The sequence below is a fragment of the Sabethes cyaneus genome, chromosome 1 (genome assembly GCF_943734655.1).
Source record: "Sabethes cyaneus chromosome 1, idSabCyanKW18_F2, whole genome shotgun sequence".
Lineage (NCBI taxonomy): Eukaryota > Metazoa > Arthropoda > Insecta > Diptera > Culicidae > Sabethes > Sabethes cyaneus.
In genome coordinates, this window is record NC_071353.1 from 168126033 (window position 1) to 168150975 (window position 24943).

A 24943-nucleotide genomic window follows, 5' to 3' on the forward strand; every position below is an offset into this window, starting at 1 on the left:
ATCCATAGGAGGATTGCAATCTGGAAAAACTATCACAATCGGTATCACCTTTGCTCGTATGAATATTCAATCTATTGTTTGCATATAGCATGAGAGGTTACACATCAGCAAACACAACCTGCACTTGATTGCCTCATGGGTGGCATATTCAACGAAAACAAACAAACAAACAACCGAACAGCATGTTTCACACTGTTGCAGTGAAATGTTTGCACCGAAATCTATCGCTCGAATCGAGCGAGAGACGGAGCAAGTGAAAAAAAAGGATTTACCCCCCTTCTTCAACCCACCCAAATGGCGGTAAACAACATTCCCAATGCAGATCTTTCGTTGTGGTGTCCCCTCTTCTGTTTTTGCTTGCTTGCGCGGTTGCGGTTGATGCATTTCACGCTTTTGGCGGCGCGTCGTGACAAACAACCTCGGCGAATGACTGGCCGTGCTCCGTTTGTGGCGCGATCTGTCGCTGTCCGCGTCGTTTTTGTCGTGAAAAACCCCGAAAACGGAAAAATAAAAAACTCACCAATTTTAATATGCTCCACCGTTTCGTCCGCATCGCTGTTGTATGCAGGAAATGTGCCGAAATTCGTGCTCAGGATGAGCACCAGCAGCAGCATTCTTTTTCTATTTATCATTCCGACAGCCGGCAGTGGAAGGCTGCTGCTGGTTCTAGCATAGATCGGACAAGTTGCCGCAGAACTAGCCAATGAAAAAAAAACGGAAAACGTCACTTCGTCGTCAGTGCTTTTTGCTTCGGTTGCTACTAACTACGACGCCGATGGAAATAACAGTACCGGTTCTGACAGGTGACACTTTTATTGCTAGACGCACGTGGTTACGCAATTCACAATTCACAACACAAAGCAACCCAGTCTAATAGCGGCGGCGGCAGCGTCGCGTGGCACAAAATGCAGACAGGCTGAAAGAAGCCAAACAGCCAGCGCGCCACTCACTCACTGGCTTGTTTTCAATTTTTCAAGAAAACTTTTCCCATCAAGCTACAAGCTCGCGCTGAGCTCACTGTTCAGACTTTTTCTTTTCACCGAGGGTACTTGAATTAAATTTTTCTTTCTGCCAACTTGGGCGACATTTTCCCCAGTTTTCCGGACAGTTATTTCATCACTCGCGGTTTCCACTTGCGGGCGGCGGTTGAATTATCGCTTTTCGCAGCAGAAAAAGTCCATTTTTGGCGGTAATTCCTTATTTTTCCAGCTCGCACCCGTGAGGAATTTTCGTAGCACACTTTTTCCCTAACTCTAGGTAGACACTCGTCACGACACGACACGGTTCTTCGGTGAGGACTGACTGAACATATGTCTCATCGGAGACTGTCTGGCCGTGTCCACTCTAAGAGAAGAGTGTGCGGGGCAGCTGCGCTGCGTCCCCCGTCAGCTTGCTGTCAGCTTAGCCTGCGATGGGGGACAGTGCGAGAGATTCTAGAGATGCGCTACCAAGCTAATGGCCAAATGGTGAACGGCATCACACGCACGCACGAACACATTAATCGAGACAGACACACTACCGCGCACGTTGTTGGTCAGTTTCTAAATTTACTCATCCTGTGGCGTCGCATCGCGCTTCGGCTCGGATGTCGGAGATGTCGCCGTGCAATAAGGTAGGGCTTGACTGATTCAGAGGAAAATGAATTTTTGGTTTTTTTAATGGTTACATTACGGAGATGTGATGTAGAATGGCAACACTGAGTTTAAATGTTGTTGCGAAAGTTCATCGTACATGCCCGACTTAAAGATTGTATTTTCAATGGAGACGCGATGTGTTTAGTACACGGATTGTTTTCCATCGTTACTGTTAGTTGAAGCTTCGAACATTTTAGAATATAACGCTAGTTAATTTTGCATATTCCAATGTGGACCGTACCAGGGAACAATAGAGCGAATTAAGACATTCTATACTGTGCAAAGAACTAGCGACTCGAAACAAAAAACCAAGATTTATAGAAGCTTTAGTGCAAATGAAGGCTATATGGTCTTTAAACAAGAGATAATAAATCTCTCAAATCATTAACGGTAGTTTCTTTTTTGATTTTCGTTTGCGAAATTGTATACTCGTAGTTGATGAGCGAGTGTTTGTGAAAAAAAATATGTTTAACAGCACTTAGTTGTATTAAGGATCGTTCTGTTAGTACAGCACCAATCTGCGTTCAGACACGAATGCACCGAAAGGTGTAAAGTGTCTTTAATAAATAAACAAAAAACACACCAATCTGCGTAAATATTCAACTTCGGCATAACGGAGTTTTAAGCATCTAAGTTTGAAGTTGACGTCATTGACGTAGATCGAGAATAAATACGGCCCAAGATGGCTTCCTTGAGGAGCACCGAATGTTACTGCGAAGGGCGGTGAAGTATGATTACCAATTTTGATGGACATTTAACGGCTTGTTAGGTACGATTCAAACCAGCTTTATGTATTGCCACACAAACCAAGTCGATGGAGTTTGAATATCGCTGTTTGATGATTGATTTTATCAAATGCCGCTGAAAAATCAGTGACTGAAAACTGCGTCGGTGTGTCAGTGGTTATGTAATGATCGTACGATAAACGATGTGTAAGAAACCAAATTTGTGCATGTGGATCGATTAGGTACGAATCCATACTGACTTGCTGACTGGAACTGATGTAACTTGACAAATTGTGAGATAAGCTCAAAAAGCTTAGACTCCAGATTGTAGCGAGATGTTAAAAATTCCGTTCAAGGGTTGATAGCCCTTGAAGCTAAACGAGGGGATTCCATCCGGGCCAGGATTAGTAGAACGTTTCATTTTAGTGCAAGCATCCATCACTGATTAGTCAGTGATTGCAGCGTGAGGCTCTATAGCAGCCCTGTTTGACACATCAATGACTGCAGATTAACTGATTGCTGAGAGTTTCGTTGGTAAAGACTTCGCTCAATTGCGTGCGAAAGAGTGCACATTTATCTTGCATATTTGTTCCTTCAGTGGAGGGAAGACCTGACTCGTTACATAATGGCTGTAGCCCTAGCCCTAGCCCTAGCCCTAGCCCTAGCCCTAGCCCTAGCCCTAGCCCTAGCCCTAGCCCTAGCCCTAGCCCTAGCCCTAGCCCTAGCCCTAGCCCTAGCCCTAGCCCTAGCCCTAGCCCTAGCCCTAGCCCTAGCCCTAGCCCTAGCCCTAGCCCTAGCCCTAGCCCTAGCCCTAGCCCTAGCCCTAGCCCTAGCCCTAGCCCTAGCCCTAGCCCTAGCCCTAGCCCTAGCCCTAGCCCTAGCCCTAGCCCTAGCCCTAGCCCTAGCCCTAGCCCTAGCCCTAGCCCTAGCCCTAGCCCTAGCCCTAGCCCTAGCCCTAGCCCTAGCCCTAGCCCTAGCCCTAGCCCTAGCCCTAGCCCTAGCCCTAGCCCTAGCCCTAGCCCTAGCCCTAGCCCTAGCCCTAGCCCTAGCCCTAGCCCTAGCCCTAGCCCTAGCCCTAGCCCTAGCCCTAGCCCTAGCCCTAGCCCTAGCCCTAGCCCTAGCCCTAGCCCTAGCCCTAGCCCTAGCCCTAGCCCTAGCCCTAGCCCTAGCCCTAGCCCTAGCCCTAGCCCTAGCCCTAGCCCTAGCCCTAGCCCTAGCCCTAGCCCTAGCCCTAGCCCTAGCCCTAGCCCTAGCCCTAGCCCTAGCCCTAGCCCTAGCCCTAGCCCTAGCCCTAGCCCTAGCCCTAGCCCTAGCCCTAGCCCTAGCCCTAGCCCTAGCCCTAGCCCTAGCCCTAGCCCTAGCCCTAGCCCTAGCCCTAGCCCTAGCCCTAGCCCTAGCCCTAGCCCTAGCCCTAGCCCTAGCCCTAGCCCTAGCCCTAGCCCTAGCCCTAGCCCTAGCCCTAGCCCTAGCCCTAGCCCTAGCCCTAGCCCTAGCCCTAGCCCTAGCCCTAGCCCTAGCCCTAGCCCTAGCCCTAGCCCTAGCCCTAGCCCTAGCCCTAGCCCTAGCCCTAGCCCTAGCCCTAGCCCTAGCCCTAGCCCTAGCCCTAGCCCTAGCCCTAGCCCTAGCCCTAGCCCTAGCCCTAGCCCTAGCCCTAGCCCTAGCCCTAGCCCTAGCCCTAGCCCTAGCCCTAGCCCTAGCCCTAGCCCTAGCCCTAGCCCTAGCCCTAGCCCTAGCCCTAGCCCTAGCCCTAGCCCTAGCCCTAGCCCTAGCCCTAGCCCTAGCCCTAGCCCTAGCCCTAGCCCTAGCCCTAGCCCTAGCCCTAGCCCTAGCCCTAGCCCTAGCCCTAGCCCTAGCCCTAGCCCTAGCCCTAGCCCTAGCCCTAGCCCTAGCCCTAGCCCAAATTCCCGTCGTAGTAAGTAAAGCCATGCCAATTTTCATCATTTGTTGGATGGATTTAATGAATACTTTAAAAGTTCTTGTGTTGATTTGACTAAAACACACTTACCTTCCGATCCGTGAACTTTGAAATCACTGAAAAGCGATTATTAAAGCATATTATTGAAATTACGCAACTGACTTTGCTTCTTAAATTCGTCGTACCGTTTTAAAATCCGTCCATCAAAATTTTTCATCGTCCGAACTAAAAATCACAACAATGTTTACGAAGCTAACGCGCATGTATTTGTGTAGGACGGCATGACAAATGTTATTCTGCATAATTTCTGCAGTTTTCCTGGCTGTAGAATAGCGACAATGCCTTGCGTGAGTTATTTTGATTTATGAATGACGGAAATTAAAACGATTAGTCGACATTTTCTTCTTCGTCGCACGAAAAAATGTAGGAAATTTGGTTGGTAGGACTTCTTTAATGATAAAAAGCATTTAAATAGATCTTAGCTCACTTTAATTGATCGCGTATGATAGACAACAAACTAAAATATTAGGGAATAACTAGTTTTGCATTGTGTGTCATAAAAATGCTGATAGTTTTATTAATTTGTGTTGGATAGGACGGGAATAGGCAATTACGACGAAGCAGCAACATACTCTATACCAATTTAATATTTATTTAATTCCATTTGGCCGGCCACCAGCACAGCTAGGGCTATGTGGGACCAATTTAATATCTGTGCTTGGGAAGTACGCCAGAGTGCAAAATCACCCCTTTTTAGCGCCGATGTTATCGTTAGAACATTTAACCTAGTTCAATTTGATGTCCAGAAAGTAAGCATTTTTGTTAAAGGGTAAAATCACCCCTCTTCGATCGGTTTTATCTATAAACATTAAACTCATGACATCAAATTTGATGTCCTGAAAGTGAAACGTCCCAGAAAAGTGAGCGGTCATCCTTTCCTTTTGCCAACATGCGAAGGGAAAAGTAGGATCGTCTTCCAGCTTGAATGCGTCGTTGAATCTCCTTACTCGTATTGTTGTTGGCGGTGACCAGAGTTCCCAAATATACAAACTTATCAACCACTTCCAGTTCATCACCGATAATAGTTACTGTCCGTAGGAGGCGCACGTAGTTTTCTCTGAAGCCTCTTGCTACCATATATTTGGTATTCGACGCATTGATTTGTAAGCTAGTCCACCTAGCCTTCGTTTTAGGTGTGGCGTAGATTATTTTCGCCATTCCTTCTGGTAATGATGTCGAGGTTGGCTATTCTAGCTGAAGATCGTTCCTCTCGTTTAGATGGCCGCTCGCCGCATCAAACATTCAATAGTGAGGTTAAATAACACACAGGACAGTCCATCCCTTTGCCGTAACCCTCTGCGCGATTCGGAAGGGCTCGAGAGTACCCCCGACATACATACGTTATCACATCACTCGCACCAGAGTAGCTTTGATCAGCCGCGTCAGTTTGTCCGGTAACCCGTTCTCGTGCATTATCTGCCATAGCTGACTGCACTCGACAGTATCGTATGCTGCCCTGAAATTTATGAAAATATTATGCGTGGGCACGTTATACTCCCGACGTTTCTGGAGGATTTTTCGGAGAGTATAACTGGAATCCGTAGTAGCACGAGCCCAATAGTATTTCGCTGAGGTAAGAACAGCAGATCTCTGGGCCCAGAATCCTTTCCGGTGCATACATATTAAGCTGCTGAGGTAGCATCGGTCTCACCAGACAATATTTTTCCCACAAAGACAGCTTGAGCTTCGGATCGTCTTCGCTCTAAAGAACTCGCTGGTGCTGATTCTACCATGGAAGGAACCGTAGAGCATTTTGCACGAATTTCCGCTGAACGGCTTCAATTCATGCTGTCCAACTTGCATTGACTGGGCACCAAACAACCGAATTGGTCTCAAGGACGGAACGCACCAGGGAATAGTAAACTGATCGAAGGCACATAGGTTCATGAAATTCTTCAGCTATCTTGAATATAAGTTTAAGCTGTCGATTGACCTTGGCAATTATTTCGTTATTATGTGGCTTGACCTGGTTTACTCTACTTATCATCTTACCAAATATGGTATAATTGAACGTGATCTGGTTAGATTTTCTATGAAACGAAGTCACATTGCATTTCTGGGTGTAGGCTGCTAGTAGGTTAGTAGGTTGCTGGTACACGAGAACTTCGAGAACTATGCAGACTGCTGACTTTCTACCTTTACATAGGGCATTCGATTAAAAAGATCGGATCGAAGCCTTTGTATTAGTGTAGAACAATATTTTGTATACACGTTGCAGTAAACTGTACAAGATTTGTAGGAGCGTTTTGTATAAAAGCCATGTACAACGAAATCACATTCGGTTGCAGCCAAAAAGAAATCATCAATTTTGGTCCGCAGTCAACGGACATTTTGATACGGTATCCGAAGTCCGGAAGCGTCAAAGTAACAATTGGAATAAATTTATTTATTATAATATTCATATCATATATGGGTTATTCCACAGGAAATTCGCAGCCAAAACCCCCTCACGCTTTTTTGCCAAAAGAAAAACCAAAAAAATAAAAATAAAAATAAAATAACTCATTTCTCCATCTCGGCGCCACTACTGGAAATTCAAGAATAACACTATTTTCCAAATGCTGACTGCAAACATATTGCGCAACATAAAAAACAGCCCTCACGCGGGATTATCCCACAAGCTGTCAAAACTGTTATACCACGACCTCCGTCAACAGTCAAACAGGCATCCCTACAAACAATCGCAATTTTCCCAAAGCTAGTAAGTCCTCCTCTTGACCTCCTCCACCCCAAAACATCTATTGGGTCTTCTCAAAAAACACGTAAAACCTGGACATGGAGAAATGAAAACCATGGAAGCTATAATATTTCATATACCGGCGCGCATCAATGCGGCGTCCACTGCCAACAGGGATTGGAGCCTGTTGAAGACGCCGCCTTTGATGCTATAAAGTGTGACGTGTCATTGAATCGCGGCCACTCGTCCACTCCTTTGCATCAACGTGCGCGCCCCGATACAAAAACTCACAGCCCCCAAAACCCCCACCCCAGATAAGCAGGTTTGAAAAAAAAAGTCCCGTCATTGTCAAGTTTGTGAAAGTTGACACGTGAATGTCTGGAAGGTGCAGGAAAATGAGATGTCGAATTACTATCGATAGAAATATATTTGCCCATGCTAGCAAGCTGAAAGATCCCATCTCCGTACTTAAACACAGGACCGGGACGACGGCTGATGAGCGCTGGCTGCAGTGGCACGACGTTGGTGAGCGGATTAGAGACTTCCAATTTGCCTAAATCAGTGCGCTCCAGGCCAGATGCGTATTCAGCCTAAATTGAATCGGTAACAGTGTGCGGCGCGAATCCATATACATAGCGCATAGCAGACTAGATCACCGTGTGCGACGGACAGCAATAACCATGTTTTCCATAAATACTCTGTTGCTCTATTGCTATAAATATAAATACACTATTGCTAGCATAATCCTGCAAAACTCAAGTCGCTTAGGTATATTCGCAGGCAGCACCTCCTGAATCTGTAGTTTGGAAGGAAGCATTTTTACCCGGTTCAGCATGGAAGGAAGCATTTTTACCCGGTTCAGCATGCTCTACACCTTTTAGTAGAACACAGGACTATGACACAACTTAGGTTATGCGTGTTTTGGGATCAGTTACCACGTTCCGCAAAATTTCATGCTGAATCGGAGACTGCTCTCCTTGAAGCCCCGTCGGAAACAACGCTCCTTCTCGGAAGCGACGGTGCGTTGCCATAAATGTCCCTGAATTACAATCATTGTGTAACAAAACGAACAGTCCTGGATATGTGTTTACTTACTTGCATTAGGTAGCCGATGGTCGGAAAATGTACAACCATACTTCTGCAGGGCTGTCGCTACTACACAATTAGCGAAGCCATGGCAAAGGTCTTTCGGAAAATATATTTTTATTCTGCAATCGTTTTCTGAAACGTCCTAAACAGACCCGAGAAGTTTGTTTCGTTATTGTTTTCCATATGCGTTAGACCACGTCCGTCGCGCGCGGTGATCTAGTGTACTATGCGTGATGTATAAATTCGTGCAGTTTTCAGATACTAACAGATAGAAACACTGAACACGTTGCGTTTAAAATTAAATTACAATGAACCTAAAAGAGAATTGTACAACGGTACCAGAGCTTCAAATTGGAAAGTAAATTTAACTTTATCACGCCTTTTTAGGAGAAATTTGATGAAAATGCCTTGAGAAACGCTTTCTCGTCAAATGTGATCCTCTAGCACCTCCTGAAATATCTGCGCTAAGCTACCTAACACCCTGTATAAAGATTAATACCTCTAGAAGCGCCTACTGCCCTTGCTTCGGTACCACAAAGGTGACACTCTGTTTTAGCCGGATCTGGCATCGTGCCATTACGCGAAACCGGTGATGGAGGGTACGAAGTCAACGATGTTATTTTAGTGCCGAAAGAGATAAACCCACCAAACTTGCCAGAACTTCGCCCAATAGAAAAATTCTGGGCAGTGACCTATAAAGGGCACGCTCCGGAAAACAGGGAAGGTCTACAAGAACGACCAGGATTTAAACAAAGAGTGAGTGGATGAAGAAAGATGGCGCAAGTGTTGCACAGTTTTTGATGGGTAGCTTTAAGGTGAAGGTCGTCAGAGGCCGGCTGCTTTTTTACTGATTTCAGTACTTGTTTTCACTATCGTTTTGTTTATGCTAAGTTGCCTACTACTAGGTAATAATCTGTTATGAACAATTATGAAACGTAGAATCGTGTATCTATTTTTGCTGTTGAACTAGATCCGACAGTAATTCTATCACATAAAATGTTGTTTACGGTGAATTTTATTATCAGGGAATTTTATAAGTATATTTTCGACACTTTACGACCGTTAATTTAATAGTGAAAATTATTGGCCAATTTCGCGCGCAACGTAAATATGGCATCACTCCCGTTTCCTTGGTAACGTATCAACAACGACGGTCGCGGATTCGGAATTGCAATCAAAACGAGGTAAAGTTTTTCATATCAATTCAAGTGAACAGTTTGGGCAAAATCATTATATTATCTTACCAGATAACTGTTCGGGTGGTAAATTCAAGTTTTCTGGGTTTCAAGTTAAGTTTCGCGAGTGTTGTGATGAATGGAACGGCCGAAAAAAAATTAAAGAAAAATAGACGGCGAAAAAGTAAAAATATAGTGATGAATTTTAATTGGGCCGAAAACTCAGTATTTTGTGTAATTTATGCCCCAAAAAGTAATAGAACTTATAGAATGCAATGTTTAGTGCTTCCAGTTGCAAGATCTGATTACGGCTAGCAGGTTAGTTGAACTAATTTTATTTTTTTTTGTGATAGTTTCCCGAGTCTATGGGAGCATGTTGAACACTGAAGAAGGGAAGGGAAGGGTGATATACGGTGCCATACTGACTGCCATAAATGGACTCTGACGACCTTGTCCTTAAGTCCAAGATGTGGGCATTTGGCCTAGGAGAGGAGGTCGAATAAACCAACTTTGTAAAAACATAGCTAATACTAGCTAATTCCCTAAGAGTTTCGAAGATATTCGACTTAAAATGAATTTTTGGTGATCATTTTTGTCTGTAGTGTTTTTTTTTTTCGAGTACAGTCTTTAAGTCAAATTTCATGCTACTTTCAAGTAAAATTAATTATTTTCAGTAAAATTTCGTAACAAATTTCAAGTTCAATTTAAATCACATTTTGAGTCTAATTTCAAGTTCAATTTGAAGTCCATATTCCAGTCCATCTTCGCGTTTAATTTTAAATTCAACGATAGACTAACAATTTAATATGAAGCAAAGCTTCTAGTCTAAAATGTTAGGAAACTAAGTTCATTTTCATATCAAATTTCATTACCTTAAAATTATTTAAGGTTCAATGTCATGTCCAATTTTTAAGCCCATTTTCAGAGCACAATTTCAATTCCAGTTTTAAGTTAAATTTAAGCCATAATTGAACTCCAATTTCATTTTGCATTCCAAGTACAATTTTACTTTTAATTTGAAGTCCAAATGTGAGTTCAATTTAAAGTCCAACTTTCAGCTCAATTCGAAGTAAATCGGCAGCAATTTGAAGTTAGTTCAAGTCTAAATTGGTCCACACTGAAGTTCAATATCGCGCCAATTTCAAGACCAATTTTAAGTATAATTTCGAGTTTAATTCTAAGTATAATTTCAAGTCCAATTTGTCACTAATATCAAATCCAACTACAAGTACAATTTTAGGTACGATTTCAATTTTAATTTAATTTCAATTTCGAGGTCAATTTTAAACGTTTTTTAAAGCTCAATTTTAAGCTTAATTTTCACGTCCAGTTTCAAAAGTCAAGCAAAATTTATATTAACTTTCGTAGTATAAACAATGCGTTTCCAACCGTTTTTATTGTAGACATTGAAACTTATGGTAAATTTATTGTAAAAATGTCTCAAATTCAAATTTTTTTCATGTTATTGCTTCTAATTTTATGCAATAGAATTGGTCGTATTTCATTACAAAACTACTGCTTTTATTTCATATTATGTTTTATTTTTTCGCTTAAAAAAATTACCCTAAAAGGACGATAACTTTCACTGTAGATGAAAATTTTTGTTCGCGAAAAAATAGATTTTTTTTATTGTCGAGATACTTAACAACCCGTCATTTTTATGGTAGAATTTCTAAAAACCATGAAAGTTATGGTGGACTGCAATATGTTTGATGGTTTGGTTATCGTTTCTGACGATAAGATTTATTGTATTTACTGTATTTAGTATCCTACTGTTACCATAATTTTTATCTTCGTGCTATGGTTATTTTTTTTCGGGCAATTCAGCCCAATTTTAGACCGATTTGAAACCGAAATTCAAGTTCAATTTTGAGTTTGATTCCAAGGTCTAATGTCCAGTTTTATGCGAGGTCGCATTTAATGTCTAAATTGGCCCAAGTTTAGGTCTAATTGAATGCCAATTTCAAAAATTTCAATAACGATTTTTATGTCCAAGTTCAAGTGCGAATCCAAGTTCAAATTTATTTGTGAACTTCAATTTCAAGTAAAAAAGTAAAGTAAAGTAAAGTAAAGTAAAGTAAAGTAAAGTAAAGTAAAGTAAAGTAAAGTAAAGTAAAGTAAAGTAAAGTAAAGTAAAGTAAAGTAAAGTAAAGTAAAGTAAAGTAAAGTAAAGTAAAGTAAAGTAAAGTAAAGTAAAGTAAAGTAAAGTAAAGTAAAGTAAAGTAAAGTAAAGTAAAGTAAAGTAAAGTAAAGGATCCAATTCTATGGTCGAATGACGGTTTTAATTCAGAAGATACAATTTCTTCAACTTTTGCGCTACCCTAGATAAAAATCAATTAAAACATTCATAATTAACAGCACTTACCTTCGCAAGTCGCATAACCTCAACACGTCAAAACTAGCACCGATTGATCTTCTTTGATGATTTCCGACGTGGGTACGTCATCAATCAGCAGCACGAGACGCGCTCGTTTCGTTTGCGGGCGGTCGGTGCACCGACCGACCGACGGCCCACCATCAAACAACACCCACGGGAATTCGATTTTATCGCCCCTCCGCTCCGGTCGAGAAGGGGAGCAAGTAGCTGTGACAGCTCAGCTCATCGCAATTGTTTACATCATCAATCGGCATCGTGTGGTGGCATACTTGGATGTTGGATGGATCCAGTTTCCAGCCAACGAACGCCACCCAGCCACCCACCCACCCAAAGCGGAACCAAGCGCCGGTCAAAGACTCAAAGGTTGCTTGTTTGTCTGTTTGGTTTGTTATAGTTTTCGTTTTAGTTTCATATTCGTTTCCAATTCGATTGCCCGTTCAAATGCCATCAGTTGGTGTGGTTGGTGGTGAAAACATACGGGGCAACATACGACACAATTGCACCCATATTTGAAATGGGGAAAAACACAGCACTCTGCGCTGAGATTTTTATTTTGTTTACAAATTGTGTGAGAGAAAAAAACACGTTTAGGTATTCGCTTTGAATTTGAATCACTTTTTCGCCTGTTCCGTTTCGTCTTTTTTTGTTTTGAGTTTAGATGCTTGTCGTAAATGGTTATGATTTACTTAAAGAGGAATGGAGAAGGTGTTTTTTCGTTTTTTTTGTTGTTGGTTTAATGTGGGCTACATTTAAGGTTTAAATTACATCAATGCCCTGATGGTTTTTTTTTTCAATTCGTTTTTCCTTCGTTCGACTTTCGAAATAAAGTAACATTTTAGAACGAATCCGAAACTCTGGTTTTGGTTCAACTTTTGCTAGTGAACAGTTTAGAGGTTATGTTTGAAAAGCAAGTTGCATGTTGTTGTGTGACGACGAGTTTGCTCAGCCAACCATCGATTTCGCGTCGAACTCGTACTGGCCGTAGGGTGGCCCGAGCGGATGGAACCGATGCTCGGACGACGGTTCCGAGTCCTTCGGCGAAGCACGCGAACTCATCGATGAGGAGTTGAGAGTGTTGGTCGTTGGTCCTTTCGAGCGGTTGCGTTTAAGCGCAAAACGCAGCTCGGAGGCCATCTCCGAACAGAGCGAAACCTGCGTGTCCGCCATGCCATGCGTGCGTGATGAGATGGAAGTGTAAGAATATGTTGAGGTTGTTGTTTTGATTGATTTGACACTTACCTCCTGTCGATGACCAAGGTCAACCGTCCAGCAATTGAATTTCCCACGTCACGAGGAATTGTGTTTTGATGTTGTGTTTTCAATTGTTGTGGTCATGTTGGTGATGATGGTGAGAAGAGAAGAAAAATCGCCACACAATACATTTTGGATTTCGTGTTGACGGAAGGGCTTTTGCGGGGGGGATTGTTTGTTTGGTTTGTTTTTGTTTTTTGGGTGTTTTCTAGTATAGCTGCTGTTTCTGGCGGAAGATATTCGAGAAATAAGCTTAAAATATGACGGGTTTTTCTTTAACTTCACTTTGAAATGGATGTAAAATGTTTGGCACAACTCTAATGAAAGTATTTTTTCATAAATGTTTGAAATTACGCCGAAAATGTGTTGAAAAAATTGCTTCTACGATTACTACTGATGGTCAACTGATCCAAGTAATCATTGAGCCAGTCATCATTCGTCTGACAGCTGCGTGGCATCTTTATGATTAGTCAAAGCTTGCTTCAATCAAAAATCAAAAATGAAACAAAACAAAACTTTTTGTTGTTCTTTTTTTCACAATCTGAGCATGTTCAATGTGCAATTATTTCTGATGGGTTTGCCTCGGACGAGTAAATTTGGTTGGACCCTAACGTTTTGCGCGTTCAGTCGAATCGGCACTCTTTGGGATGCTTTTTCTGGTAGGGTTCCTGCCGCGGAGGACCATGCGGGGGTTATTCACAGAAGGAATAGAGTGTTCGTCGAACGGAACGGACACGCGCAAGGATGAAAGATAACAAGAGAAAAAAAGGGAACAGGAAGAGAGAGAGAGAGCACAATGAGATGATCGTCGTCGTCACTCGCTAGTTCCGCCGAGCGTGGCTTTCATCAAGTGATTGAAACTTACCCGCTCTTCGACGGCTACTTTCCGCGATTTCCACACAAACTCGCATACAGCGATCACACAGGCGACGCCCATTCCTCCCATCAGTACAACGAAAACTCCGCCAACGTTGGCGAGACCAAGTTCGTTGGCGGTTGAGCTAGATTTGGATGTTTCATCCTGTAAAATGTGCACCAAAATTACAAAAACATACTAATCTACAGTCTCATTAAGATGGAAACTTACCCTACAGGAGCCACCACCCCGTTTCTCCTTCCACCAACGGGTTTTCAGGATGTGAAGCTTGCCTTCCTCCTGCAGCTTCAAAACAGCTCCACTAATGGCAGTGCGAAATGGCGAATCTGTCGGAACAAAAACAATAACAATTCATCTCTTTGAAAGGAACTCGACACTCACTCGGCGGCATCGCAATTCCGTATCCCTTCGAGTCGAGCATTCCGCCGACCTGGGTTAGCTCGCAGTTCCGTTCGATCACGTACTCGATCGAGGTGGACTCCATCAGGAAGGCATAGCTGCCCTTACCCTTGACGACCCGTTCCACGCCCTCGATGTTGCTCGCGGTGAAAACCGACGGCCGGGTCGATTCCATAAATGACCACATCCGCTGGTAGGTGGAAAAGTTCGAATCCTGTTCGAAACAGTAAAGAAACTTGTTAAACACACTTTGACTTAAACGCCTTGACGGGAACGTACCCTGAAGAAGGCAGCGGTGCTGCCTCCGCGCAGCGCGCCGTACTTGATTTTGGTTTGTTTGGCCAAATCTTCGGCACTTTCGATCGGCGAGTCCATCCGTTCGACCGTCAGGAACGCGGCCAGGTTGGCAGTGTACGAGCTGATCATGATCAGCGTGAAGAACCACCACATTCCGGCGACCATCCGCGTTGAGACGGCCCTTTTTCCGGCACGTTTTGAGCAGGAGCAATGAAAACAAACAAAAACCAAAATTAATGTTTGATCACAGTAGTAGGCTAGAATAGGGCCATGGTAACGCTAGTGTTGCGGTAAACGTCAGAATTCGAAACGTGCGAAATGAATTGTGCAACAATAAGACTGTTTTTTATGGCCCAATAATTCATACGGAACCTCATTTTTAGCGGAAAAAGATAATGCCAAACACGGTAAACATAACGAACCGACCATTGCCATCGCTATCGATCGTGGCGTAATTCATTTTTATTGGATTTACAGTCGTATTTATCCCTTCCGAAAGGATTATACGCATTTGTACTCGCAGCAGCAGCAGCGCAGAACACAGAACGTCACACAGAAGAAAGGTAGAGGGACACTAGCGTACTCAGATATAACCGAAAAGAGGGGCACTCGCCCATTCAGAAGAATGATTTGGTTTGAAAAAATCCAGTAAGTCGTAGGATGATGGATCTGTTATTACCTAGTTAACACAAAAATACTAACCGATTAGGTTGAAAACTAAGGACTTGGACTTAAACTTAGACATGGAATTGGACTAGCAATTAGAGCTGAAATTGTATTTGAAATCCAACTTGACATAGTGTTTTAAATTAGACATGAATTTGGACTAATTTAGGTTTGAAGCTTTACTTCAAATTGAACTGTAAATTGGACTCAAATTTGTAGTAATTTAGATCCGAAGTTTTACATGGAATTAGACATGAAATTTTACTTGAACTAGACTTGGAATTAGATGTGGAATTAAACTTAAAATTGGACATGAAATCGGATTGGAAGTTCGGCTGGAAATTGAGCCCAAATTTTAAATTGAAATTGGATGTAAATTGGATTCAAATTGGATTTGGGGTTAGACCTGGAATTACTTTTGAAATTAGGCTGCAAATTGTACTAGAAATTGGACTTGAAACCAAAGTTTAAATTTAACCTAAAATTTAACTTGTAACTGGAATTAAATCAGACTTGACATTGGACATGAAGTTTTACTTAAAATTAGGATTGACATTTTTCGTCTAACTTTTTCGCAAGTTTTACATCATTTCATTTCCGTTTGTTCTTTTTCTCCAGCCCTTTTCCAGCACTTTTTGTTCTGTTTTTTATCTTCTTTTATGATACTGTTTGCTTGGTGTTTGCTCCCACTTTTTTTATTTCATTCCACTTTTTTTCTTATTCTCTCGTTTTTTTCCGTCGCATGTTTCTTTCTTTATTGTTCTGGTTTCCTTAGATTTCTGTCCCTTTTTTATTTTCAGTCCTGTTTTTCACTTATTCTATGTATTGTCATCCACATGTATCCACATTTTCTTTTCCTTTTTTTTCTCTTTTTTTCGGTTCCAATTTGTATCGTTCTATCAATCTTTATATTTCTTTTCCTTCTCGTTTTTCGTCTTCATTTGAACTGTGTTCCTTTTTTCGTCTTCTCCTTCGTTTTATCTTTTTCTTTGACCCGTTTTTTCTGTTTTACTTTCCTTCTTTTTCTGTCCAATTCCTATTTTATATCGCGTTTGAGCTTTGTTTTCCATTTTCCTCGTTTCCTCTATTGGTTTTCTTTTTTCCTTTTCGCTATTTTTGTTATCCCTTTAGGGTTCTTTTGTTAACTGTTCAATTTTCCCCTGTCTTTTCTCGTTTCGCCTCTTTTTTCTCATTTTTCCACCTTTTCTGTTACGTTTTTTCATCCCGTCTTCTCTTTATGAGTCTCGTTTTCCCTCCCTTTTATATTTTTTTTCTTTTTACTCGCTGAAGTTTTTGGGGCGTCTTAGTAGATTACGAAACCTGAAATTAAATAATTGTAAAGTTTTATTTAATTTCCGGTTTTCACTTGCTGTTTGTCGTTCAGTCCTTTCTTTGACCCATTTTTCGACCTCTTTAATCCTGGTTTTCCTCCTGTGTTTTCTCTTTTCTCTTCTCTTTTCTCATCCGGGTTTTCGTCTCTTTTCTTCTGTTTTCCGTTTTCAAGCCGGATTTTTCTTTTTTCCTTTCTTGTTTGAAGTTATTTTCGGTCATGCCAACTAGTTTTCTATTTTTCCGTTTTCATCTGTCCCTTTTTTCCTGCTTTTTTGTTACGTAATGCTCATGCGTTTTTTCAGCATATTGGAAGCAGGAAATTCCATATATTCTCTTCGGTTCCGTCTTCTCTTTTTGTCCTCTTTTTGCTTCTCTCCCAATTTATTCTTTTTCACTGTTTTACTTGGTTTCTTGTTCCATTTTTTCTTATTTTCGGTTTTGCTTTGCTATTCTTGTTTTCCTTCAACTTTTCACCTTATTTTCCTGTCGTTTGTTATTAATTCCTTTCCCGTTATCCGACTTTCCTCTTTCCTTTCACTTTTTATGTTTCTAGTTTTATCTACTTTTCCCCTTTCCCCCGAGAGGTTCGAGTTTTTCCGTTTTCCCTCTTTTCAATGCCTCGTTTTATCTTTTTTTCTGTCACGTTTATTCTGTTTAGGCTCCCTTTTTTCTCTGTTCTCTCCAGTGTTTCGTCTCTCGCGGTTTAGCTTTTTCTTTGGTATTTGGTTATCATTTCTCCTGTTTTTCTGTACTATTCTCCCGTTTTGTGGCTCGTACTTAATCTCTTTTTATGCCTCGTGTGACTGTCTTTGGCCCGCTTTCATTAGTCCTCTATCGGTTTTTCCACCCCCTTGCTATTCTTCTTTATTTTGCTATCTGACATTTTTTAACTCGTTTTCTTACTTTTTCTCACCCGTTTTTCCACCTTTGTTGTCACATTTTTCTCCTTTTCTGTTCCGTCTTTCCTCTCGATTTATTTTCCCATTTTTCTAATTGTTGTTTACTCTTACTCTTCTCTTTCTTTCCATATTTGTTGCTTGATTTTCTTTTTCTGTTCTCCTTCTTGTGTTTTTTCTCTGTTCCCTTAATTCCTTTTCTATTTTCCCGTCTTTGTCGGTTCTTTTATGACATAATAATATTCCTCTTTTTCTGTCTCGTTCTGTTCTTTCCGTTTTATCGCAATTTCCTTTTTTCTGTTCCCGTTTTCCCATTTTCCAGCTGCCGTATTTTCTTCTTTCTTCCTAAAATTAAATTCGTTTCGTATTCTACTAAGACGCTCCAAAAACTTCAGTTCTTTTTTCCTGTTTTTCACTTGTTCCGTTCCATTTTTTTTCGATTTCGGCCCAGTTTCATAATTTTTCTTCTTTTCTTCATTTTCTTTATCGTTTTTTCTTCATTTTTCTTTGCTGTCTAAGTTCGTCGTTGTTTCCTTTTCCCTTCTTATTCGTTTTACGTTCTGTTTTTCCTCTCATTTTCATTTTTTTCTTGCCAGTCTTCTTCTTTGCCACTTTGTTTTTCGTTTCCTGTCTCGTTTTCTGATCGTTTTTTGTTATTTTGTTTTCCGTTTTCCATCCTTCCCTTTCTTTCCTTCTCGTTTTTCATCTTCGTCTGTATCGTTTTCCCTCTTTCGCATGCCTCTTTTCCTTCTTTTCTGTCACGTTTATTCTGTTTTTGGTGTCCTTTTTGCCATTTGCTTTTCTTTTTTTATCTTTCATTTTTTGTCTTTTCCTCGCCGGTATTACTTTTCCTTTTTTCCTGTTTTCCCCTTCTTCTATCGCATTTTCCAGTTTCGTGTCTCACCTTTTTTTATATCTTGCTCGACCTCTTTTGCTCGTTCTTTCGATTTTTCACTGGCACCCTACTTCTTTTCTTTTGTTATCTTGCTATGTTACTTTTCCTTACTCTTTCCCCACTTGTTTTCCGTTTTCTCACCTTTTCTTTGGTGTTTCTTTTTTTCTACTCGATTCTGCTATCTTTTTCCTGGTCTATTTTATGTTAAGTTTTACGACTCCTTTTCTATTTTTCCGTTTTCAACTGTTTGGCTCTTCCTTTTATTATGTCCTTGCTTTGTCCTGGGGTGGACCCTTCTGTTTTTCATTCCCTTTTATCCTGTTTCAGTTTTTTCTTTCGTATTCTCCTTTTTGTGTTCTCGTTTCTTCTTCTTTCAAATTTTCATTTATGTTTTCTTCGTTTTTTTCTCTCTCATATTTCTGGTTTTCTCTTCCGTTTTCGTTATTTGTTCTGTTATTGTCTCGTCCTTTATTTTGGCTCGTTTCCCTTTTTTTGTCTGTTCCTTCCATCATGTCGTAACTTTTAATTCTATTTTCTTTTTTTTTTCATTTTCATTTTTCTTGTTCTTTTCTACTCCTTTTCTTCGTTTCCTGTCCTATTTTTCCTTTTTCCAGTCCAGTTTTCCTCTAGTTTTCGTCTTGTTTTTTATTTTCTTTCCCGTTTGCCGTCTTTCCTCTTTCCGTTTTTTGTTTCTGTTTTTTTTATCACCTCGTTTTTCATCTTTGTCTGTGCCGTTTTCCCTCTTTTCGATGGTTGATTTTTCCTTCTTTTCCAATAAGGTTTTTTTGTTTCTGGTTCCCTGTTTCCCTTGTTTCTCCTGTTGTCCTTTTCCATCTCTCATTTTTAGTCCTTTTCTCACCCGTTTTACCCTTTCTCTTGGTACATTTTTTCTGTCCCATTTTTTCATTTCGTGTCCTATCTTTCTCTTTTTAAATTTTGTTTTTTCCTACCCGTTGCTGCATTCCTTTCTTCTCTTTCTCTGTTCCGTTCTTTGTTTTCCTATCCCATTTTTCTCCTCTTGATTTTCCTCTTTTCTCTTTTCTGCTCCGTTTTTCGTATTTTTTCTTTCCAGTCCTGTCTTTTTTCTGTCTCATCTTTAAAATCCGAAAAGAAAAAAAAACGGAAAAGCAGAAAAACAGACAATAGTAAAAAAATTATCCTGGACCTGGACCTGCATCTGGACTTGAACCTGAACCTGACCGGGAATTTTGGAACCTCAATTTTGAGGTTTCAATTTTGCGACCTTAATTTTGGGACCTGAATTTTGGGACTTAAATTTTGGGATCTGCATTGTGTGACTTGAATTTTTGGACCTGAATTCCGGGACCTTTTTTTGTCGGCAGGTTTGACCACCTTACCTGTGACCTTGACGGACCTTAATCATGAGAACCTTAATTTTGGAACCACAATTTTGTGAGCCTAATTTTGGTATCTGTATTTTCTGACTTCAATTTGGTGACAACGATTTTGGGACCTGAACTTCGGATTCTCAGCTTTGGGATCTCAATTTTGGCATCTCAATTTTGAGACCTCAATTTTGGGACTTCCATTTTGGTCCTTCAATTTCGGTACCCTAATCACTTTGCCACGGGCCTCACTTTTGGAACCTGAGTTTTGCGACCTCAATGTTGGAATCAATTGTGGGACTTGAATTTTGTGTCCTCAATTTGGGGACTTCATTTTTGGGACCTCAATTTTATAACCTCAAATTTGAGACCGTGATTTGGGACCTCTTTTTTACGACCACAATTTCGGGACCCCAATCATACGACCGGAATTGGGGCTTGGGCAGGGATTGGAAAGTTGGGAAGATTGAGACTTGAATTTTGGAACCTGAATTTTGTGAATGTAATTTTGAGACCTCAATTTTGGGACCTGAATTTATCCTATTTTGTGTCTTCTTTTTCTCGTCGTTTTTTTTCTGCCCGCTGTTCCATTCCTCTTACTCATGTCTCTTTGGGACCTGAATTTATACACTCAAATTTTGGGAATTGTGTGACTTGAATTTTGGGACCTAAACTTTGGGATCTCAATTTTGAAACTTCAATTTTGGGACTTCAATTTTGACCTTCCAATTCCATGACCATAATTTCGGGACCCTGATTTAAGGTTCACGATTTTGGGGCCTCACTTTTGGGACCTGAGTTTTGCGACCTCAATGTTGGGATCAATTGTGCGACTTGAATTTTGTACCCTCAATTTTGGGATCTCATTTTTGGGACCTCAATTTGGCAAGCTCAATTTTTGGAACTTAAATTTTTGATTCAAATATTGCGACCTAAGTATTGGGACCTCAAGTTGGGATGTCAATTTTGGGAATTGAATTTCGGAACCTAAATTTTGGGATTTGAATTTTTGAACCTCTATTTTAGGACCTCTGTTTTGTGACCTCAATCAGAGGACCGGAATTTTGTGACCTCAATTTTGGGAACTGAATTCTGAGATCTAAATTTTGGGACCTAAATTTCGGGACGTCAATTTTTGGACCAAAACTTCGAGACCTCAATCTTTTACGTTTACTTCTCTTTTTGTGCTGTAGTCTCAATCTTTGCCCCTCAATTTTGGAACTCCACTTTTGTGACCTCAATTTTGCTCTCTCAATTTTTGGATCTCATATTTGGGACATCAACTCTGGGACCTTTATTTTGGTTTCTAAACTTTGGTATCTATATTTTGAGGACTAAATTTTGGGACCTGAATTTTGGACTTCAATTTTGGGACCTCTATTTTGTGATTTCAATTTTGGAATTTCAACTGAGGGATCTCAGTTTTGAGACCTCAATTTTGGATCTTCAATTTTTGGACCTTAATTTTTGGACCTCAATTTTGAGACCTCTTCTTTGTGACTTTAATTCTGGGGCCTCCATTTTGCGGCCTCAGGTTTCGGACCTCCTTCTTTGGGTCTTCAATTTTGGGACCTGAATTTTGGAACCTACATTTGGGGATCACAATTTTGAAATTTCAATTATGGGACCTCATTTTTGGATCTTTAATTTGGGACCTCTATTTAGGGACTTAAATTCCGAGACCTAAATTTTGGGACTTAAATTTTGTGCCCTCAATTTTAGGACCTTATTTTTGAGACCTTATTTTTGAGACTTCAATTTTAGAACCTCTATTTTGGGACCTCTATTTTGTACCTCAATTATGGTATCGGAATTTCGGGACCTGAATTTTGTGGCTTGAAGTTTGGGTCTTGAGTTTTAAAGTTAAATCTTGGGAATTAAATTTAGGGACCTTAATTCTGGAACCTGAATTTTGGGCCTGAATTTTGGAACCTCAATTTTGCATGCCTAAATTTGAGATTGATTTTGGAACCTTAATTTTGAAACCTCAATTTCGGGATCTTAATTGTGGGATCTCAATTTTTGAGGCCTCAATTTGGAGACCTCAAATTTGAGACCTAAATTTTGGAATCTGAACTTTGTGACTTCAATTTTGGAACTCCACTTTTGAGACCTCAATTTTGCTCTCTCAATTGTGGGACTTCAATTTTGCAACCGCAATTTTCGGACCTCACATTTGGGACATCAACTCTGGAACGTTTATTTTGGTTTCTAAATTTTGGTGCCTAAATTTTGAGGACTAAATTTTAAAACCTTAATTTGGGACTTTAGTTTTGAGACCTCCATTTTGGGACTTATATTTTGGGACCTCAATTTTGGAACCTCAATTTTAGAACCTTGATTTTGGGACCTCAAATTTTGAATCCTAAATTTGTGACTTCTATTTTGAGACTGCAATTTTGGGACCTGAATTTTGAGACTTCAATTTTTTGATTACAATTTTGATACCTCAATTTTAATTTTTAGACCTCAATTTTGAGGCCTCTACTTTGAAACTTTAATTCTGAGGTCTCAATTTTGAGACCCCAACGTTGGGTATACAATTTTGAGACTTGAATTTTGGACGTCGGATTCTGTGAGCTCAATTTTGGGACCCATATTTTAGGATCACAATTTTAAAGTCTCAGTTTTGGGACCTCATTTTTGGAACTATAATTTGAGGCCTCTACTTTGAAACTTTAATTCTTGGGCCTCAATTTTGCGGCCTCAGTTTTAGGACCTCAACTTTGGGTCTTCAATTTTGGGGCTTAAATTTCGAGACCTAAATTTGGGGACTCAGACTTTGGAACCTCAATTTTAGGACTTCATTTTTGCGGTCTCAAATTTGGAACCTAAATTTTGGAACATTTTTGAGATCTCATTTTTGAGACCTCAATATTAGACCCTCTATTTTGGGACCTGAATTATAGTATTGGCATTTCGGGACCTGAATTTTGTGGCTCGTAGTTTGGGTCTTGACTTTTATAGGTTGAATTTTGTAACCTGAATTTTAGTACCGGAATTTTGGGCCTGAATTTTGAAACCTCAATTTTGCGTGCTCAAATTTGGGATCAATTTGGAGCCTAAATTTTGAAACCTCAATTTCGGTACCTAAATTCTGGGACCTCAATTTTTGCACCTCAGTTGTGTGGCCTCCGGCTTTGGGTCTTCAATTTTGGAACTTGAATTTTGGGACCTGCATTTTGTGAGCTGAATTTTAGGACCTATATTAGGGGATCTTAATTTTGGGAATCATTTTTGGAACTTTAATTTGGGTCCTCTATTTAGGGAGTTAAATTTCGATATTTCGAGATTTAAATTTTGGGACTTAAACTATGGGACCTCAATTTTAGGACCTCATTTTTGCAATCTCAATTTTGAGACGTCAATTTTCAGACCTGAATTTTGGAACTTCAATTTCGGGACCTTAATTGTGGGCCCTCAATTTTTGTACCTCAGTTGTGCGACCTCAATTTTGAGACCCAAATTTTGGTATCAAAATTTAGAGACCTCAGTATTGGGACCTCCATTTTGCGGCTTCAATTTTGGGATCTCAATTTTAAGACCACAATTCTAGGATCTAAATTTTGGGACTTTGATTTTGGGACCTAAATTTTTAGACCTCAATTTTGAGACCTCGCCTTGAGGATCGGAATTTGCTGACTTGAATTTTAGGACCTAAATTTTGAGACTTAAATTTTGTAACCGCCATTATGGGACTTAAATTTTAGGATCTCAATTTTATGACCTCAATTCTGGGATGTAAATTTTGGGACTGAAATTTTGTGACTATAATTTTGGAACCTTAATTTTGGGACCTTAAATTTGAGACTCCAACTTTAGGACCTCAGTTTTGGGATCAATCTACGACCTTATTTTTGGGACCTCAATTTTGAAACTTTAATTTTCTAACATCGTATTTGACTGAAACTTTGAGACCTCAATATTAGGACCTGAACGACTTGAATTTTGGGAATTTTATATTGAGCATTTAAAATGGTCTATTCTAGGATTTGAAATTGAACATGAAATTCAATATTGAAAGTGGACTTCAAATTAGACTTGAATTTGGACTTAAAGTTAGGAATTCAAATCTATTTATATAATCTTCTATTTATACAAGAGGCTTATGTCTGTATCGAAAACCAGGTCTCTGACAGGACGTCATAAGAGGTTTATCGGTAACTAAAAACAGGTCCCGGACAGGACGTCATACTTTCGTAGCAATGGGTTGTATTCTCAGTCACCTCACTTGTCGGCTGCTGGACTGCTCGATTGCTCAACTGGTTGACTAGTCTGCTCGACTGGACTGGTCGATTAGACTGCACGATTTGATTGCTCGACTGGACTGCTTAACTGAACTGCTCGACTGAACTGTTCGATTCGACTGCTCGACTCATTTGCTCAACCCGATTGCTCGATTGCTAGCCACTCAACCCGACTACTCGACTCAACTGCTTGACTTAACTATTTCATTCGACTGCTCGATTCAACTGGACTACTCAACTGAACTGCTCGACTCAACTGTTTGACTTAACTGGTTGACTGAACCGCTTGACCCGCCTGCTCGACTAGACTGATTGACTCAACTGCTCAGCTAGACTACTCGATTCAACTGCTCGACTTAACTGCTCGATTGAACTACTCGACTGGACTGCTCGACCACTCGATTCAACTGCTCGACTTGACTTCTCGGCTCAACTGCTCGGCTGGCTGGACTGCTTGACTGGACAGCTCGATCTAACTGCTCGACTAAACTACTCGATTCAACTGCTCGAATAAACTGTTCGACTGGACTACTCGACTCAACTGCTCGAATGAACTGCTCGACTCAACTGTTCGACTTTACCGCTTGACCCGACTGCTTGACTAAACCATTCGATTCGACTGCTCGACTCAAGTGCTTGGATAGACTACTCGATTCATCTGCTCGACTGCACTGCTCGACTTGACTGCTCGGCCCAACTGCATGACTCGATTGTTTGATTCGACTGCTCGACTCGCCTGCTCAACTCGATTGCTTGTCTCGATATCATATGGTCGGTGTTCAATCAGACCGGACCAAGTCGCAAGGTTTTAAAAAATGAGTAATGATAGCAAACGATCAAGAATTTTCTAAGCAACATTTTACTCTAATCAAACTACATAAATGTTGCAAACAGCCAGAAGTCTTTATTCAGCTAAATAAAATCCAATACGACCATAAAAACTATTTGTTTCAGTTCTCGGCTATGACTCTTTTATGTACAACATCTTGACATTAGGCGTTTGGAAAATTAGAATTGTATTTAAACTTAAAATTGATCGTAAATTAGGCGTGGAACTAAACTTGAAATTTAATTTATGACTGGAC

At 40.7% G+C, this 24943-nt stretch overlaps 2 protein-coding genes across 2 annotated transcripts in view; both read right to left on the reverse strand.

Moving 5' to 3' along the window:
* Positions 1 to 632, reverse strand: part of LOC128732825 (glutamate receptor ionotropic, kainate 2-like) — a 41991-nt gene extending 41359 nt beyond the window's left edge. The window contains exon 1 of the mRNA XM_053826230.1: positions 521 to 632. Within this exon, the coding sequence (XP_053682205.1) occupies positions 521 to 632 (112 nt within the window). The remainder of the gene's footprint in view (positions 1 to 520) is intronic.
* Positions 633 to 12594: 11962 nt separating this feature from the next.
* Positions 12595 to 24943, reverse strand: part of LOC128732418 (glutamate receptor ionotropic, kainate 2) — a gene marked incomplete at its 5' end in the record, with an annotated part of 161264 nt that continues 148915 nt past the window's right edge. The window contains 6 exons of the mRNA XM_053825665.1: positions 12595 to 12804; positions 12892 to 12894; positions 13769 to 13924; positions 13991 to 14106; positions 14162 to 14393; positions 14459 to 14657. Of these exons, the coding sequence (XP_053681640.1) occupies positions 12595 to 12804; positions 12892 to 12894; positions 13769 to 13924; positions 13991 to 14106; positions 14162 to 14393; positions 14459 to 14657 (916 nt within the window). The remainder of the gene's footprint in view (positions 12805 to 12891; positions 12895 to 13768; positions 13925 to 13990; positions 14107 to 14161; positions 14394 to 14458; positions 14658 to 24943) is intronic.